The 17,027-nt window shown below is 35.1% G+C and overlaps 1 protein-coding gene across 1 annotated transcript in view; it reads left to right on the plus strand.

Moving 5' to 3' along the window:
• LOC136800255 (Fanconi anemia group D2 protein-like) overlaps window positions 1-16,404 on the plus strand; it is a 39,239-nt gene extending 22,835 nt beyond the window's left edge. The window contains exons 24-42 of the mRNA XM_067056879.1: window positions 142-253; window positions 868-973; window positions 1,183-1,291; window positions 1,860-1,951; window positions 2,932-3,013; window positions 3,372-3,479; window positions 4,663-4,785; window positions 7,262-7,362; window positions 7,655-7,771; window positions 8,294-8,469; window positions 9,328-9,412; window positions 10,410-10,523; window positions 11,918-12,020; window positions 12,469-12,540; window positions 13,386-13,424; window positions 13,794-13,868; window positions 14,608-14,760; window positions 14,907-15,014; window positions 15,722-16,404. Coding sequence (XP_066912980.1) covers window positions 142-253; window positions 868-973; window positions 1,183-1,291; window positions 1,860-1,951; window positions 2,932-3,013; window positions 3,372-3,479; window positions 4,663-4,785; window positions 7,262-7,362; window positions 7,655-7,771; window positions 8,294-8,469; window positions 9,328-9,412; window positions 10,410-10,523; window positions 11,918-12,020; window positions 12,469-12,540; window positions 13,386-13,424; window positions 13,794-13,868; window positions 14,608-14,760; window positions 14,907-15,014; window positions 15,722-15,814 — 1,968 coding nt within the window. The 3' untranslated portion in view covers window positions 15,815-16,404. The remainder of the gene's footprint in view (window positions 1-141; window positions 254-867; window positions 974-1,182; window positions 1,292-1,859; window positions 1,952-2,931; window positions 3,014-3,371; window positions 3,480-4,662; window positions 4,786-7,261; window positions 7,363-7,654; window positions 7,772-8,293; window positions 8,470-9,327; window positions 9,413-10,409; window positions 10,524-11,917; window positions 12,021-12,468; window positions 12,541-13,385; window positions 13,425-13,793; window positions 13,869-14,607; window positions 14,761-14,906; window positions 15,015-15,721) is intronic.
• The last annotated feature ends 623 nt before the right edge of the window (window positions 16,405-17,027 follow it).

The following is a 17,027-nucleotide window of genomic DNA, read 5'->3' on the forward strand; positions in this document are numbered from 1 at the left end:
ACTGGGTCTGTGTACAGATAAAATCCCCCCGTGAGTTGATCCCTGGAAAATGCCAACCGGACATCTCCTCTTGTGAATTTAATTATCACCCATATACTGTTTTGACAGTTTGTAAATAACAACAGTTTGTCAATTTTTAAGGTGATCAATGCATTTACTGGTGAAAATGTGGACGCTGAAATTCGCGGGAAGATTATCTCAAGAATCAAAACTTTGATTCTGTTAAGTAACAGATTGGAAACTTTAATGGCGGGTACGTTGAAATTATCTGTTTTAAAGGAAATATTTATGTCAAGTCAAATTTTAATTGAAAAAATTCTTTAGTTATGCGCTTTGGCCACTGGCTGATTTAAAACAATAGAGCCACTACGTCGGAGACATGCGAAGGGGTGCAACGCTCGTTAAAAGACAATGAAATTACAATTACAATCTCTTTCCCTGATATGTTTGCTCATGTTCTATCGAGGTTTTTAAGTATGCTGAGAATGTCAAGAAAAACCAAAAAAGGAACAAATCGAAGCGCTTTTTTGTAGGGAAGTCTATGCTTAGAACTTAGAAATTAGTAATTAAATTTCATTCGCTTTAATTGTGCACTGATATTTTTATCAGAAACTATGGTGCTCTGAATTATCATCTCAAAGGTTTATAATATGTTAGAATTAAAGCATGAGATGTTTTTACAACCTCTTATTTGATTTGGTTGGTCGTTAAGCCAGTACTAAAACAATTGTGTTCTTTTTTCTAAAGAACACATCATTTTTATTGCTTCAAATGACCAATTTTATCTATATAGTATATAGTATCTTATAAAAACTCCATCTCATCTGAGATTAGTACACACATTAGTACTTTCTATGTTTTTTCCAGCAAGTCACAATTTCCAGCTACCAATCACAGATTTCAGTGTGGACGAAGCTATGTTGAAAACTGTCAAAACTTCTTCTTCGGGAGGGGAAACAAAGAAAAAGACAAGGTTAGTAGCTAAGAATGTTATTTTTCGTTGTTAACCGGTTTTTTGACGTGATCTGTACGAGTCTTTACGCAATGCTATTGGTTCTTTTCGCATAACGGCATCTTACGCCGTCCAAATTTGCCTTTCCCCGCGGGTTACTGAGTGATCGATAGAGCACATGGCATCGCCTGATCCGGCAACTAGACCACATTTACTTATTTATTATCTAGTAAAAGCAAACAAAAAGACACCACATCAAACAACACCACCTCCGCAAACGCCACCATTGGAGCCGCCACAACCACGAACAATGATGGTGAACAACCCAGTTCTGATAAGGTGAGGTGTCTTTCTTAAATGAATAAAGTAGAGTGGGGCAATTTTCCTAGGGTTGATTGTCCGGGGGCAATTATCCTTGGGTTGATCTTCCGGGGTAATTGTCCTAGGAGTGATTTTCCGGGGGTAATTGTTCTAAGGTTTATTGTCCGGGGGCAATTATCCTAGGGTTGATTTTCAGGGGTCAATTATCTTAGGATTGATTTTCCGGGGGTAATTTTCCTAGGGTTGATTGTTTGGGGGCAATTTCCCTGTCACGGAAATAATTATTTTAATAGGATAAATTTTCGCGCTGATTAAATTTCGAGGTTGAGCTAGCCCACGAAATTTTGAGATTTCACAATTTGCTTGCATTTTGGTTGTCGAAATACGCATTATTAGCGCTTCTTTGATGTCAGTAAACATTCAAAAAATAGTTATGTGGCATTTTTCTCAAAGAAATTTCGCCCTTCCAAATTTCCATTTAGACTTAATTTGACACCCAAATCCGCGAAATCCGCGAAATTTGATCCACGCGAAAAATTATCCCGTCAAAAAAATCTTGTGCTCACCAATAACATTATTATTGTAGGAAGATGACGATGGATCGAAAAACAATGAAGATATCAACGCAACTATTGAATCATCTTACGCATCAATATTAAGATACCCAGCATCCTTCAGGTATTGAACTTGATAAATTAAAAAATACACCTTACTACTGTAAGGTACCGAATAGTAGAGGGGTTTTGAAATTGTACCTCTAAAAAATCAAAATAAGGTGATTATAGACAAGGCTATATTTTGATAGCTAAAAATATTTTCAAAAATAAATAAACAGGAGGGGGTGCCTAATAAGAGAACGGGCATGGTTAGAAAATGTTTCAAAAATTAATAGCCGGGAAGACGTTTATTCGAGACCTCAGAGTATGTATGACTTCACCAAATTATGTAGCCTATCCTTTACCCCACAACACGATTTTTAGTCACTTTGTTGGTCTTTTATGTTGTACGTGTTTTGTTTTACATCAAAGTGACGTCTGTTCCTTGAAACAGTACTGTATAATGAATTCAAGTAACGTAAATCTTTCCCACAGTTTCTGGGTGGAATATAATTAAAAAAGTGCAGACGAAACGGTGTCGAGAAAACAGCCGTGGTAGTCTGGTACAGAATAGAAATTTTGTAACTTAACCAGTTTTTTTATACCCGATTGTACGTCATTTTTAACCAATCAACTGTGCAACAGTGACGTAATAACAGAAGAAATTGCATCATAAAAATAAAAAAGATCAGATTCAGCAAATGGGTTTTTGTCATGAGATTTCCGGGCTACAGAATTATTTGCCACTCAAACCCAACGATAATCCCTCTAAGGGCTCTTACATTTGCGAATATTATGAATATACACCCTTCCAAGTTGAACGTGTAACAGTGGTTTGGTTTGAATGAATTTTTATTATTTTTGAGAGATTCTCCATAATTCGGACACAAATGACCAAACACAAACGAAGAGCACAAATTTGCTAGGGTTATAGAAATCTCGAGTTACGGAGTAAGGCTTAAAAGGCATTATTAATAACTAACTAAAGGGGATATAAGATTTGCAATTCATAGAGGTTCAAGTTAAAGAGGCTTCACTGCATCAATATTTTTCTATTTATAGACCATTGTCATTGACAGTTTTCTATGCGTTATCTTACGAAGGAGTCTCAAAAGCTATTATGGACACAGAACAACATACTAAGGTTTGTGAAAAACGGAAAAACATGGAACAAATTTCCCTTTCGCTCCCTTTGAAGCCGAAGTGCAGTCTCTTCGCACCCAGTCGCACCTGTCTCTATATATTGTCCCCTAGCTTTGAGTTTTAGGAATAGCGACTTTTCTTGAAGTACAGCTGACTTTCGGTAATTCGAACGGGTAGTCTAATTTGTTCGAGTTACAGAGAGATTGGAATCATAGAAAGTATTCTATACTGTTGTTTACTTGCCGGGGACTAGAAATAGCTCGGATTTTAGAAAAAAAATTAAGAAAACATATAGTGAGAGTGTTATGAAAACTGCATTTATAAGGAACCATCGCTTTTTTTCTTCTTTTCTTTGACAGACGAGGGAAGATTTGAATTTATCAGCAAACGATATCAATTTTATGTTGGTTGACCTTCAACGGAAACTCGAATATTCGCTTGGAAACAGTAAAAGAAGTTTCTTAAAGGTAAAGAATAAATTACTTTTTTACTAACTTGACCCTTAACCCTAAGTGCCAATGTCGTATATATCAGACATAGGCTATGTAGGAGGGCGAAGCCCTCCTGTAATGCCCAGTTTGAGTTAGAAATCGTCATTTTTTATCTAACTCGTAGGAATCGGAATGGGTTTCATGGTCAAGCAAAAAAAATCAAAAATGAGTCTTTCCAGCGAGATTTTAAGCCAAAAAGTCAATAATATGCAAAAATTTGACAAAAATTCACTTTTTTAAGAATTTGACCGTTTTTTGACCATTTTTGGTCAACGAGTGATCCAAGAACCTCCAAATTTGGCCCTGCGTTACTCGATTCTGTCTTCCAGCGAATTAGTTTGAAGTTTTACAATTCGGCACCTTTCTATCATTCAGGCAGGCCCGCGCAGTTTGAACTAGTGATTTTCTTTAAAAAACTTAGAAAAAAACGACCGTGGCACTTAAAGGGTTAAAAAGTTTTGTTTTGATTGAAAGGTCCGATGATGCTGAGTCTACAATATTTCAGAAGCGTTTACGCATGCGCATTAGCCCAGCATTAGTATGTGTATGTATAGTATAAGCAAGTGTGACAGGATTAGAAAAAGGTTTTGAAAAAATGAAATACATGAATAGAAACACATTCCTTAAATAAAGGGACTTTTATTGATACTATTTCGAATGTTTTATGTATATAATAAATAGAACGTTTTCTATCTTATAATCAAAACATACGATTGTAAGTTTGTTCGAAATCAACTTTGCTATTTTTTTGTTTACAAAAGCAATATAATGTGAAACAACTTCGGTTTTGTCCTTAAAATTTTCTAATTTTTGATAATTTTTAGCCTCATTGTTCTTTACATTGTTCTTATAAAAAAGAGTGTAGGAATTTCTTGGACGAATATTCCTCTACCGTGATGACACGACATTTTAAAAATGTAGTAATGTGGGTTACGTTTTTTATAGAGTATCCAATATCTGTGAGCCCTTCGGATGTTTGAAACATTTTGAGTTTTAGAAATAATGTTCTTAGAATATTGATGCTTAAGACTTTGCAAAGTCTTAAAATATTCTTAACTTGTTCTTAATGTAGTGGCCATCAAAACCTTATGTTCTAAATAGTTTGTTCTTCTAATAATAAAAACATGTATTCAAAGCTTTTATTTGATATTTCTTACAGCAATCTGCCAGCAAAGTGATTGGTTTTTCCAACCTTCCATCGGATATGAAAGTCATCAAATTCATGAAAAAGATCATTCCTTCGCTTATTTGTCATTTCAAGTTTGTCAAAAATTTCTTTACCGTAAGTACAGTAAAATATTTAAGGGCTACTTATTAGAATACACAATATATTGACAAACAATATTCGACGATATGGCTTGCGGACTGTAATGTACGAAGTAAACAACTGCTACTCTATTATCAAAAGAAATTTTCTTTCTTTAAACAATTACCCTATATTGTTGGAATATTGCAAATAGGGGAGTTTCTAAACATCGACCAGAAATGGCGACCACGACCAGCGACCACGACCGGCGACCAGATAAATTTGGGTTATCGAGTTTTTCCTCTTTCTCCACCGTAGAGTCTTTCTCTTATGATCATTTATTTATCGAATTGAAGAGTAAAGCTCACCCCCTGTCTTCACCTACAGTGATTTAAAGCCACGTGTAGAGCAGCCATTTCAACGCTCTTGGAGCTTGAATAGAGTGTCAATTTCTATCCTTTTGTATTTTCGGCATCAAATTAATTAAAGTCTGTCTCAAAATAATTTGCAGCTGAGACAAAAAATGGCTGTAACTTTTGATAGAATTTGAATCAAGTTGCGATTTTGTGCTCGTTGAAAAGATATTTGTGAGTGGAATATTATCAAGCAAAAACAAATTGAAAAAAAAAAGAAAAAGAAAATGAAAAATGAAGAAAAAAAATCAACTTCTTGTAGAAATGTGGTAAAATTACCATTTTCACAGGAGTGATTCTTCAATCTTAGATCATCATCACTGTGAAAAATTTTTTCAAAAATATTCATTTAATCAAAATATATCAAACAAAGTTTATTGCTAGTTGACTCTATAAAGTACTATAAAGTAGTAAAAAAACGACAAAAAAAACAGCCTTTTGTTGATCAACCAATAACAAACTTTGTTTGATATATTTTGATTGAATGAATATTTTTGAAAAATTTTTTCACAGTGATGATGATCTAAGATTGAAGAATCACTCCTGGGAAAATGGTAATTTTACCCTATTTCTACAAGAAGTTGATTTTTTTCTTCTTCATTTTTCATTTTCATTTTCTTTTTTAATTCAATTTGTTTTTGCTTGATAATATTCCACTCACCGATATCTTTTCAACGAGCACAAAATCGCAACTTGATTCAAATTCTATCAAAATTTACGGCCATTTTTTGTCTCAGCTGCAAATTATTTTTACAGACTTTAGTGGCAAAATTTTTGCTGGAATTTATTTAGGAAGCTTTATATTTGATCATCAGATCATTATTTTGTCAAAATAAGTAATTTTGACAATGTAAGGACAATAGAATAATTGAGATTGATATTTCTAAAACTGGCCTTCCCAGCTTTTTGCTAATGACAATTTCTATCTATTCATAATAAAGGCATCTCATTCGATACAATTAAAATATTTGGTGTAATAAAGTTTACAGGCATCACACTTAATTGCCCTGTCAATATTTTTGTCAAAAAGTGTCACTTTGTCTAGAAAATGACTGGTAACGTCAAATGTCACTTTTAGTATTCTCTAGCTAGAGTAATTCTCAGCCACGTACTCAGTGGTTCATTTGAAAGCCACATCAGGACTCGATTAGGATGTTCACTACGGTGGAGAGAGCAGGTAAACTCGATAACCCAAATTTATCTGGTCGCCGGTCGTGGTCGCTGGTCGTGGTCGCCATTTCTGGTCGATGTTTAGAAACTCCCTGCAAATAGAGCATTGAGCAGAACATCAATATGTTGCGAACATCTTTTCAATATATTGCATGACCTCTAGTAGTGGCAATGAAAGGTTATTTTTGATCTCAAGGAAAGAGAGTTAAAAACTAAAAAGACTGGCTTGTACATCCTGAAGGATGATATATTAAGGGGGAGGGGTAAATGCCACGTTTTCTTTATAAGAAAAACAAAAACGTTTCAAGTCTAAAAATGTTTTAAAAAAAATTCGAAATGCTCTTCAGTTTAGTAGTATTTTGGTCTATTTTCCTAGGAAATTTGGTGTTTTCGAATCTGCGAAGCCTTTAGGTGTTCTTAGAATGCTCTTTTTTGGGCATCAGAGCTTTATGCTTTTTTTTATATAAAATATTTCAGTGTGCTGCTTATTCTTGTGGAACTTGTTCTTCAGGGTTGAAATTATAAGGTCCTAAGTGAATGTTTTCTCCTTGTCTTTTTCCTGCCAATGCAACTGTTATTTATACTGATTGAGCGACCGTAGTGCAGTGGTAGAGCATGCTACGGTTAGCAAGGTTTTGGGTCAGCTGGGTCATACCAAAGATTCTCAAAATGGTACTTGGTGTCCCTCTGCTTTATGCTCAGCAATTAAAAAGGCAAGGATCAAGGGTAAGTGAGATTCAGGGAGAACGAGTGACGCCCTCCCCTACCTTCGGGTAGATAGCTATCGAAAGAGGAGCCTTCGGGTCGCGTCCGACTGCGGTCGCAGACTTACTTACTATATTAGTTGATTTAAGTATTTGCGGCACCGGAAATCTGTCACTTACTTTGATGTTTTCTGATTTCCTACTTTCTTCATATTTTGTACTTAGGATGAAGATGCGAGTATGACAAACGAGAGCCTCGAAGAAACAGATCATTATATCAATCTATATAATAATTTGGTACAATGTTTGACACTGCTATTTAACTGGTAATATCACTTTTTCCTACTTATCTTGTCAAAGTAAAACCAATTTTCTCGGTCTATGCGAGAGTGTGGAACATATAAAGTAGTCAGAGATAACACATCATCTTTCTATGAATATTTCGGCCAACTGGCCTTTTTCAACATCACCTACTTATATCGTAACGGGAGTATTTTTGTTTGATAGTGAAAAAACACCTTTAAACATTTTGTTTGAGACATATCTCACTAAGGCCCCCAGCAAAGTCCATGATCACGTTATCACGCCGAAAATCATAAAAAAATTATTTTCTTCCAGGTCGAAGTTTACCTCTCAACACACGAAGGAGTTGGAAAGTATTGTTGACATCTTCGTCAAAACTTTGGATGACGTCACTATCACAAAGAAAAAAATGAATTTCCATGAGAAACTTGTGTATGTTTTACGATTTAGCGTTCGCTGCTACCCTTAGTGGATAAATTTTTTCGCGTCAGAAATAATTTAATTTTTGCGGGACTGATTTTCGCGAATTGGACACTCTTCCAACTATTTTTTTTTTCATTTTCTAGGAATTTTAGTAAAAAAAACTAGCATTTCAGAATTTTTGCGAGCATTAACTTTCGGAAAAACTCGTGAAACTTGTGATATATAATCTTTATGTAAATAAATCCACTTAAGGTATTCTATTAAATCGCCAAGCTACACAAGAACCTCCGGAAATACAAGGGTTTGGAGAATGTCAGGTATATACAGACAGATCCTCCGAAAACCGACCTTAAGGGTGCCAAGATCAATAAAAAAGTGACCTTTAGAGACAATTTTATTTGAATTTACCAGCCTTAGTGAGCTTTATTAGACTTTTCATTATTTTCGTACCCTTAAAGTGATCCAAAAGGGAAGGAAAATCCTGACCCTATTGAATTTAGATTCGTCAAAAACTTTAAAATCTCATCACAGATTGATTATCAAGAGTTTCCAGCCAGAACTAAGTGAACTTCAACACATATCAATGGCTGTCAAGATATGTAAATTCATCTCATCGATGAGTCAATATCTTGAAAAAGAAGATGGAAATGAAAATGGTGGGAATGTAGATGATGAAAGTAGTAATGAGACGTGCAAGAAAATGAAACGTATGATCTTGATTTTTTACCTCGTCTCCGTGTATCCTAGGCTTTATTTACGTTACTGATGGAAGCCGGAGAATATCTGGCGCTATATCAGCAAGTATAAAAAAGCTGATAATGCGCAGGGGGGACGAGGTTACTTAATTTGATGATATTTTTTCTGGGACTGAAAGTTATATAATTGTGATAATTTAGTCGTCGATAAAGCCGTCGTTATACTAATAACGGTTTGTCGATAAAGAAAACATTATTCTCAACTTCAATTGAGCTACAATCTGACAATGTGTGTCTGTGTGTCTGTCTGTCTGTCTGTCACAACAATTTTAGGGCAGCCTGGAGACTTCAAAAATGGTCTGATTTGGCTGAAATTTGGCACGCTTGTTCCTTGGGTGAATATCTGGGGGTGTTTTTTTCATTTTTTGAAAATTCTGATTTTTGGGGCCTGGGGACGAGTTTTTCGCCAAAACGAGGCTAAAACTTTAGAGCAGCCTACAGGCCTCCAAAATGGTCGGATTTGGCTGAAATTTGGCACACTTGTTCATTGGGTGAATATCTGAGGCTCTACAATTGGGCCTATGAATAGTTTGAAGGCACTGAAGTTGAACCCAGTGCGTTGCGCACGTTCAACTATACTAATAACGGTTTTTCGATAAGAAAACAATATCGAGTTTGCTGTTGTCGTGCTGACCGGTAGTGAAAAATATACTCGTTCCGGATTTTTCTCATATTGTATTCGCATCTGTCCGATAACTATTACTTATTTCAAATATTTGCAATCACGCTAACCCACACAAAAAAAGCCTCAATTACGTCATCATCAAACCCTGGGGGGTCTCATTTATTATCTTTCCGAATTCATTTTAGGTGATTTATTATTGAAGCTATTACGACACCGTTGGAAAGATGCAAAAGGAAGTGTTTTCAATGACCATTACTCTTATCTGATCAGGTAAAAGTTACATGAAAATCAAATTCTTTATTGTAAGTATGGTGCATAGCCTTTAGTTTTAGACCATGTTCAGACGTTACGGTTCCGTTCCGTTCCGTTCCGAAACGAAACGGTACCGAAACATGTGTGAACGTCAAAGTTCGAAACGTCAAAAACAAAGACGTTACAAAGCAAAACAGATAGAAAGGGGTTCGCTCCACTTTTTTCATCGGAACGGAACTGCTCCGTTTTCTTGCTCCGAAACGTTCCGAAACCAATATAAACACTCTCGATCCGTAACGAAAACCACACTGGAACAACGGAACAGTAACGTGTGAACATGGTCTTATTGTCTACAATTTCACTTTGGTGAAGAAAGAATTTTCTTCAAATTAGAGAAATATTCGGATCACAGCGGAGAGTGCTTCATACGACTTTTGTGTTGAGGGGACCAATGTTTCAGTTCGAATTAGAGAGAGTTTACTGTACTTTTAGATTACTTTTATAAATATCTCCTTCGTTTAAAGCTTCGAGCCTGGAATCTGTCTATAGTATAGACTAGGAATTGTCGCTATAAAATCAAATCTTTTATTTCTGAAAGTTTCAGTTTTTTTGGAGGGAAATGTGAGATTTACTACATACAAGCTTTTTTTTCGAACATCCTTTATCACGAAATCTGGTTAAGTGGTATACTCAATATTGGTAATTATAACGGTGTATTATTTTATACGGTCTCACCCGAAAAAGACTAGGTGTTTGCCGCTATTTTTTAATTTGAATAATAAAGACTTTTGGTGCGTCCGTGTAAAACATTACATCATGAATATCATGAATATAAATTTTTCATGTTTTGTTAAGTGACGTAGCTTCGGCCATTATAGAAGTAAACGTACGATTTGCGAAAGGGATCGCCTCTACAACTTTGAACGTTCGCTTCCATAATGGCGGAAATTGCATTTTCACAAAACTTGAAAACTTTTTTATATCGAATTCTCTCTCACTTTCTTTCTAATTTTAGAAACTACCTTAAGACGTGTTCAGATTCACTTGGGTTTATTGAGAAGTTTTGCGCATGCCCGATACAACAAACATTGAGCAATGAGGCTGTAGAAGAATACCCTACGCTAACCAAGTAAAAAGATTCATTCATTGTGATCAGGATCTATTTCTCACGCTAACCAACACCAACAGCAGCAAACGAGCTCATTTTTGCGAAATACTTATCTGTTTCCCTTTTCCAGGAGAGAGCTTTATTTCAAAAAAGGGGAAACAGATCCGATCTTCTAGGAAAAATCTTTTTTTTTTAACTCTGTTTCCCCGTCATCAGAGAGAAACGGATCAATATTTCTAGGAGATGAAATAATGAATTGGAAAACAGATATGTTTCCAAAAAGATGAAATTGCATTGGAAACAGATTGAACTTTCTGGGCGAAAACAGATATCAATTACAAAAAGCGCAGGGGACAGTTAAAAAATTTCCACGAGAGGGAAACAGATATCCAATTCCTCATAAGCTTGGGAGAACAGATCAAAATTTTAACTCTGAAAATTGTGGAGACAAATCAAATTTCATAGTAAGATTTCACTTAAGACCTTGAAGGGTGGGGAATTTCCCTAAGCTTACGTAGTGTTTTAAGGCCTTATGTAGAGTTTGCTTACGTTCAAAAAGTTTTGAATGGAAGGAAAAGTCACGTAAGACCCTCTTAATCAACAAAAACTCTACATAATGTCGGGGAACTTCCCAAAAGACAGCCTTACGGACGATTTTTTGTAAGGTCTAAAGTAAAATTTTACGTACATGTGAAAAAAGGTTAAAGACAGTTTGAGATAAAAACTTAAGTTTTTGAGGAGAAACATCTTTATTTCTAGGAATAAGGTTGTTGAAACTTTTGACCAATATAGTAGGGGGGATTTCGTTCGATTTTTTGGAATCGCTTGACTGTTTTGTTAAAAGCACTTGTTATACATTTTTGGAAAGCTAAGGGGTAGAAATCGAAATTACTATGTTAAATCGAGATATTAACCCTTGAAAACCGTGTTTTTCAGCCAGAAACAGCTATTTTGTCCAGTTTTTGCGCTTTTTGAAGCTCAATATCTCGAGTTAGGTACTGAAATCACCTATACTTGCAATATATCTCTAATCCTAATTTTTTGAGAGCTTTCCAAAAATATACAACAGGTCTCCGTTCTCGAGCTAAAATTTTCATTAATTTTTAACCCTATGATTTTTGCCTGAGACCGTCATATTTGTCCAAAAATCACACCAAAGTGTCCGAAAAAAAATTGGAAACATAGTAATTTCGATTCCCCTACCCCTTAGCTTTCCAAAAATGTATAACAAGTGCTTCTAACAAAACAGTCGAGCGATTTTACAAAATGCCCTCTACTAATATATCTTTTTTTCTAGCAAATAAGATCATTCATATTTCTCAGGTGAAATTAACTGAGATGACTTCTTGATTTTAAATTTGCAACTCGTAAATACAAATTTCAAATTAACTTCTGATTATTTTTTTTTGCTTTAGGGTGACAGCGATCTGTTTCTATCGAAGTTTCTACGAAGAGTTGAATGGTTTTGTGAAAACAAGATTGGTGTCTACTACAAGAACTATTGTCAATAATGAAGAGGTGAATGAGGAGAAAACACATGCGTGTACTTAGACTAAGCGGGTACTAGGTATGTTCGAACGGTAAGGGTACCCGCATTACATCGAACATACATAGTCAGAAATCATTACATAGTCAGAAATCTTTCTAAAGGCTACAAAAACTAACCCACTATCTTAAAGACTCACAATTTCTGAAAATTCGGACGAAACATAAGAAAAATTCTCCTTAAGGGTCCAAATATCACAATATCACAGTCACCTAACAGGGAAAACTCTTCTGTTGATAAGGCCCATGAGAGACTATGGTAAAGCGAATGTAGCCATGTTATTTTTGAAACCTCGCTCCTCCTAAAGTCTGAGAAGGAATCATTGACTCGTTTTGTCATTATACCTATAAGTTATTTTTATTTTTCAATATTTTTATTAAAAAGTTTTGATTTTTCTTTTTGTCACCTTCATTTTACCAGATAACAAATCAATACTTATCCAGGACACACTCCGCACTGAAAATTTTCCAAACAATGAATTCTTTACTAAAGGTAAAACATTTTATTTTACAAGAACTAATTTTTATAAGAACATCCAAAAGTTTTTTCTAATTTTTTGAGTTTTAAGCCTAAAATGTTCTTAACATGTTCTTATTTTCACCATTTTTTGAGAATTTTTGTCCATTTTCCTAAGAAATTGGGTGTTTTAGAGTCTGCAAAGCCTTAAAATGTTCTTAAATTGTTCTTAACATTTTGGCCATCGAAGCCTTATGTCTTATAGAGTTTGTTCTTATAAAAAAACGTGTATTTTAGCAAGACTTCTTTTCCAAAATTGCATATTGTCAGGCGTTCTTTCTTGACTTCTTTTAAGAATTAGCTTAAGGGAACTTATTTTGGCGGGAACTAATTTTGGTGGGCAGTAAAGATCCTAAAAAGAATTAATTTTGGCGGGCAGTAAAGATCCTAAAAAGAATTAATTTTGGCGGGAACTTATTTTGGCGAGTGAGCAAAATATTTAATTTTGGCGGGAACTAATTTTGGCGAATTTCGTCTAAATTCGCCAAATCCGCCAAATCCGCCAAAATTAGTTCCCGCCAAAATAAGTTCCCTTTTAAGGTAGCGGATTTTAGTTTCTTATTGTTAAGGCACCGTTGCACTGCATTAACTTCTTTAAAATTGTTAAGCTTCTGATTAAAAAAAAACACTTAAAAAGTGTTGAAAATTCACAAGAACAAAAAGTATAGGGAAATTCATACGTGTTTTTTTACCTGTTACAGATAAAAAAAATTAACCATAAAGGCATTAAAGATAAAATAAATTTACGTTGTGTGACCACGCCTTCAGATAACTCTACTGAGAAGAGACTTTTTTGTTTCTAAGAAGTAATTATCTTTTAGGAATTCGAAGGTAGACTTTTTATGATGGTTGCTTTAAAGGTACTTTACTTATTTTATTCCGTGCTTGAAAGCCTTTAGACATAGTAAAACTCGAGCTTGAAACTTTTCTGTTTATGAATTATGGTCGTATTATTATCTCCTTGATATATATTTTTAGAATTAGCCGTCCCGAATTGGACTGGAATTGATTTTTGTTATTATCACTGACCTCATTGCCTCATCTTTTCATTGAATGAATATGAATAGACGATATCGGCTTTCCGAATTCTCCCCGAATTACCCATGATGCATTGCGCAAAAGAATTCACGGACGATATTGACTTTCCGCGCAATGCATCATTGGTAATCATTCGGGGAGAATTCGGAAAGCCGATATCGTCTATTGTTTCCTCTTTTTTCTCGTTTCAGTATTCAAAATATTTTCTTGAAGTCTTTCTCAAGAACGTTATGCCAATCCTTGATCGAACACTTCGCTCACATAAGGTATAACTGTCTGTATTCTTACTGCCAATCTCTAAAATCGCACTGGCGTTCGAATTTTCCAAGGCAAAACCCAACCTCGTTCCCTGCGTATTACCAGCTTTTTGATGTTTACTGTTAGCGCTAGGTAATACTCTCTGGCGTCCATAAGTAACGCAAATAAAGCCTGGGATACACGGAGACGTGGTTGGGCAAAACCTTTACACTATTAGTCAAAAGAAGAATGAATAAATTCCACTTCAATCTAGCGGTTGATAAATGCAGTTTAAAGCCAATCTTAACGTATATGAAACTATATGCTGACCTTGCAAAAGAAATGTCAAATGTTTCTCTTTGCCATCAGGATTCTAGACCATTAGTTTTAATTATCATCAAAGTTTTCTAAATTGATTTTCTGCCTCATGTAATATTGAAAGAAGACATTCAATCGATTGGCGTAGCGCGTGCTGTTTGTTTTGATGATTTGTTTTGACAACTGCAATGTTTTGCTGAAAACCGAATCTAAACTACATTCGATTTTCCCTAATTCGATTTCAAGGGACTGAGAATAGGACAAAGATTCGAATTACTGAGAAAATTTTATACTACTTCCCAACTAAAGGGACCGATTTTTTAGTTCGAATTAGAAAGAGAATTGACTGAGGTTTCGAATTAGAAAAAGTTAAAAAAACTCTTAAAAAATCTTGAATATTCCAGAACATGAAACATCTGAGTATATAATTCTTCTTAATACCTTTTCAAGCAAATAGTTCATGGTATCTTGAAGACAGCTCAACAAAGCACACGATCACTACAACACTTGTGCAACCATTCCAAAGTCAGCAAAGATATCGCCATGACTACACATGTACCTGCTTTGAAAAAGTGTTTGGAAGCTTTCGTTTTTCGTGTCAAGGTAATGTTGTTGTTGTTCGTATGGTTAATCAATGTTTTAGATGCAGGAGTCAATTTTTTTCTGGAATAGCCCATTTGCTCCTTTAGTTGGTTTTCTTGACTGTAAAGTTAAGTTATTCTCGTTATTTTTTACCTACACTTTTTTAGGCGGTTCTTGCATACAATAATTGTGATGGAGTTTTTTGGTTGGGTAATTTGAAGAATCGCGATTTGCAAGGCAACGAAATTCAGTCACAAGTAGATCCAACTTCACAAGTCAGTGAACCTTTTTTTTTCGTTTACCAGTAAAATACACAACAATGGCTTCCGAGCTCGATTCGAACGGTTTTCTGGTCTGACCACTCATTTGATTTGTATGCTACCCACTGACCTTAAGTTTCAGATTTTAAAAAAATTTACGGAACAGGGTTTTTTGGTTTCCTATTTCCTAAGAGCAGGTTGGCAATTAAGAGGGGTATTTCTACGAGCATCTCTATTTTCATTGTGAGGGGCTCCCAAAATATTGATAGACATTAAAATTTTCATCTCTACAAAAAAAATGTCTGAAATTACCACTAAAGTAGTCTTGACCCCTTTGGGAATTATTCCTGGCATGTTTTTTTATTAATATAGTGAGCTTTTTACGAATTCCTTTGATGGATCAACTACCACAGCAATATTTTGGAATCAAGGTGAGCGTTGCCTATGACGTACCGTAAGTTGGTCTAATGTCCACATCCATCTTTTAATTTCGACACCCTTCTTTAGAGACAGGAATAATATGAAAGTTTGAATCACTGATTGAAAAAGGATTATTTCTCCCTGACCACTAAGCCATGAAAAATAGCTTTGACCTTTCTATCAATTTCAGCTGATAAAAAGGGTGTCTGTCGGAATTAGATGAGGGACGTTGACATTAGACCAATTTACGGTAATTTATAAAAAGGTTTATCTTTTGTCTTCGTTTTTCTTTCATTTTTTAGGATTCAGAAGATGAGAATGAAACTCACGATGCAGAAGAAGGAGAAAGTTTGAATGACGATGAAGAAAATGATGAATGCAGTGAAAGTTTTTGAAAAAATTGTTTTCCTATCGTTTGAAAAAGGTAGATCTTTCCCAACTGACACATGAAGTTGTTTGGGGCCATCCAATTTTCATGTTGTCCATAAAACATGAAAAAACATAAATTATTTTTGGAAAACGTCGATTCAGATGTTTATGTATTTTGGCGGCATTGTAAACCCAATTCTTGTCAATGAATCAAACCTCACTTGACAAAGTTTAACAAGGTATTAAAAAAGAACTGGAAACTTTGAAAAGAATTCAATCGCATTTACTGTGAAGGTTTAGAGAAAATGATCTAAACCCAGTTCACATGTTGGAGAATATGGTTGAAAACTGTTTTGGTTGGAACGGGGAGAATCTGTCTTCATCTGAATTTTAGATTCTGTTTTTCTCCGAAATAAAAAGAAGCCATTCTATTGGTTGATTACAATTTTTACGTCACTTCTAACCAATAGAACGGCTTCATTTCGCTTCGACACAATAATCAGTATTCACCATATTCTTTGGTGAATTGGGACTATTGTTTTGATACTTGTATATATGTAATTATCTAGTTTTTCTTACTTTTAGTTAGAAATATTAAAAAGAGAATTTGGTAATCAAAGCCACTGTTGGTGGTACGGGTTCGACAGCCAGTGTTTTTATTATTGGTGGTATAAAGTCACCTAATAAGACCATTGTATTGAGAATTTAGCTCTTGTTTTAAGTCTGTCAATTTTTCACCCTACCAATTCTAATTGTGAATTTAAGTGGATTGCAGAAAGTTGGCCGCCTAAAGTCGATATAGGGCCCTCTTTTGCCGCTAATGCAATAATTGTCTGTACACAAACCCAGTATCTACAGCTCATTTCAAAATTCATTACCGTAGAGGGTCTATTGTCATTGTCTTTTCTCATTTGAAATTTTTCAGACTGACCGCTGCGATGGAGTTTTGGTGAGACAGGGGAGACATGTTGCTATTTAAAAATCCTACTTCGTCGCAGAGGTCTCCGTACGGGAATTTTTTATCAAACAGACAATACGCACAGAGCGTACTGCGAAGCGATAAACGTGAGATACACTCTGGTACAAAGTAATGCAATAACTTCTTTCAAGATTTTAAGAACCAGCTTTCTGCCCACTAGCAGTTTCCCCTTCTCTCTAGAAATTAGAAAAGGCAGGGGAGTGGACCGTCTAAATAAGAGCTTAGCAACGTTAGAAATGACCTTGACTATCTATGGTTGT

The sequence above is a fragment of the Clytia hemisphaerica genome, unplaced genomic scaffold, assembly GCF_902728285.1.
Source record: "Clytia hemisphaerica strain Z4C2 unplaced genomic scaffold, Clytia hemisphaerica genome assembly, whole genome shotgun sequence".
Taxonomy (NCBI): domain Eukaryota; kingdom Metazoa; phylum Cnidaria; class Hydrozoa; order Leptothecata; family Clytiidae; genus Clytia; species Clytia hemisphaerica.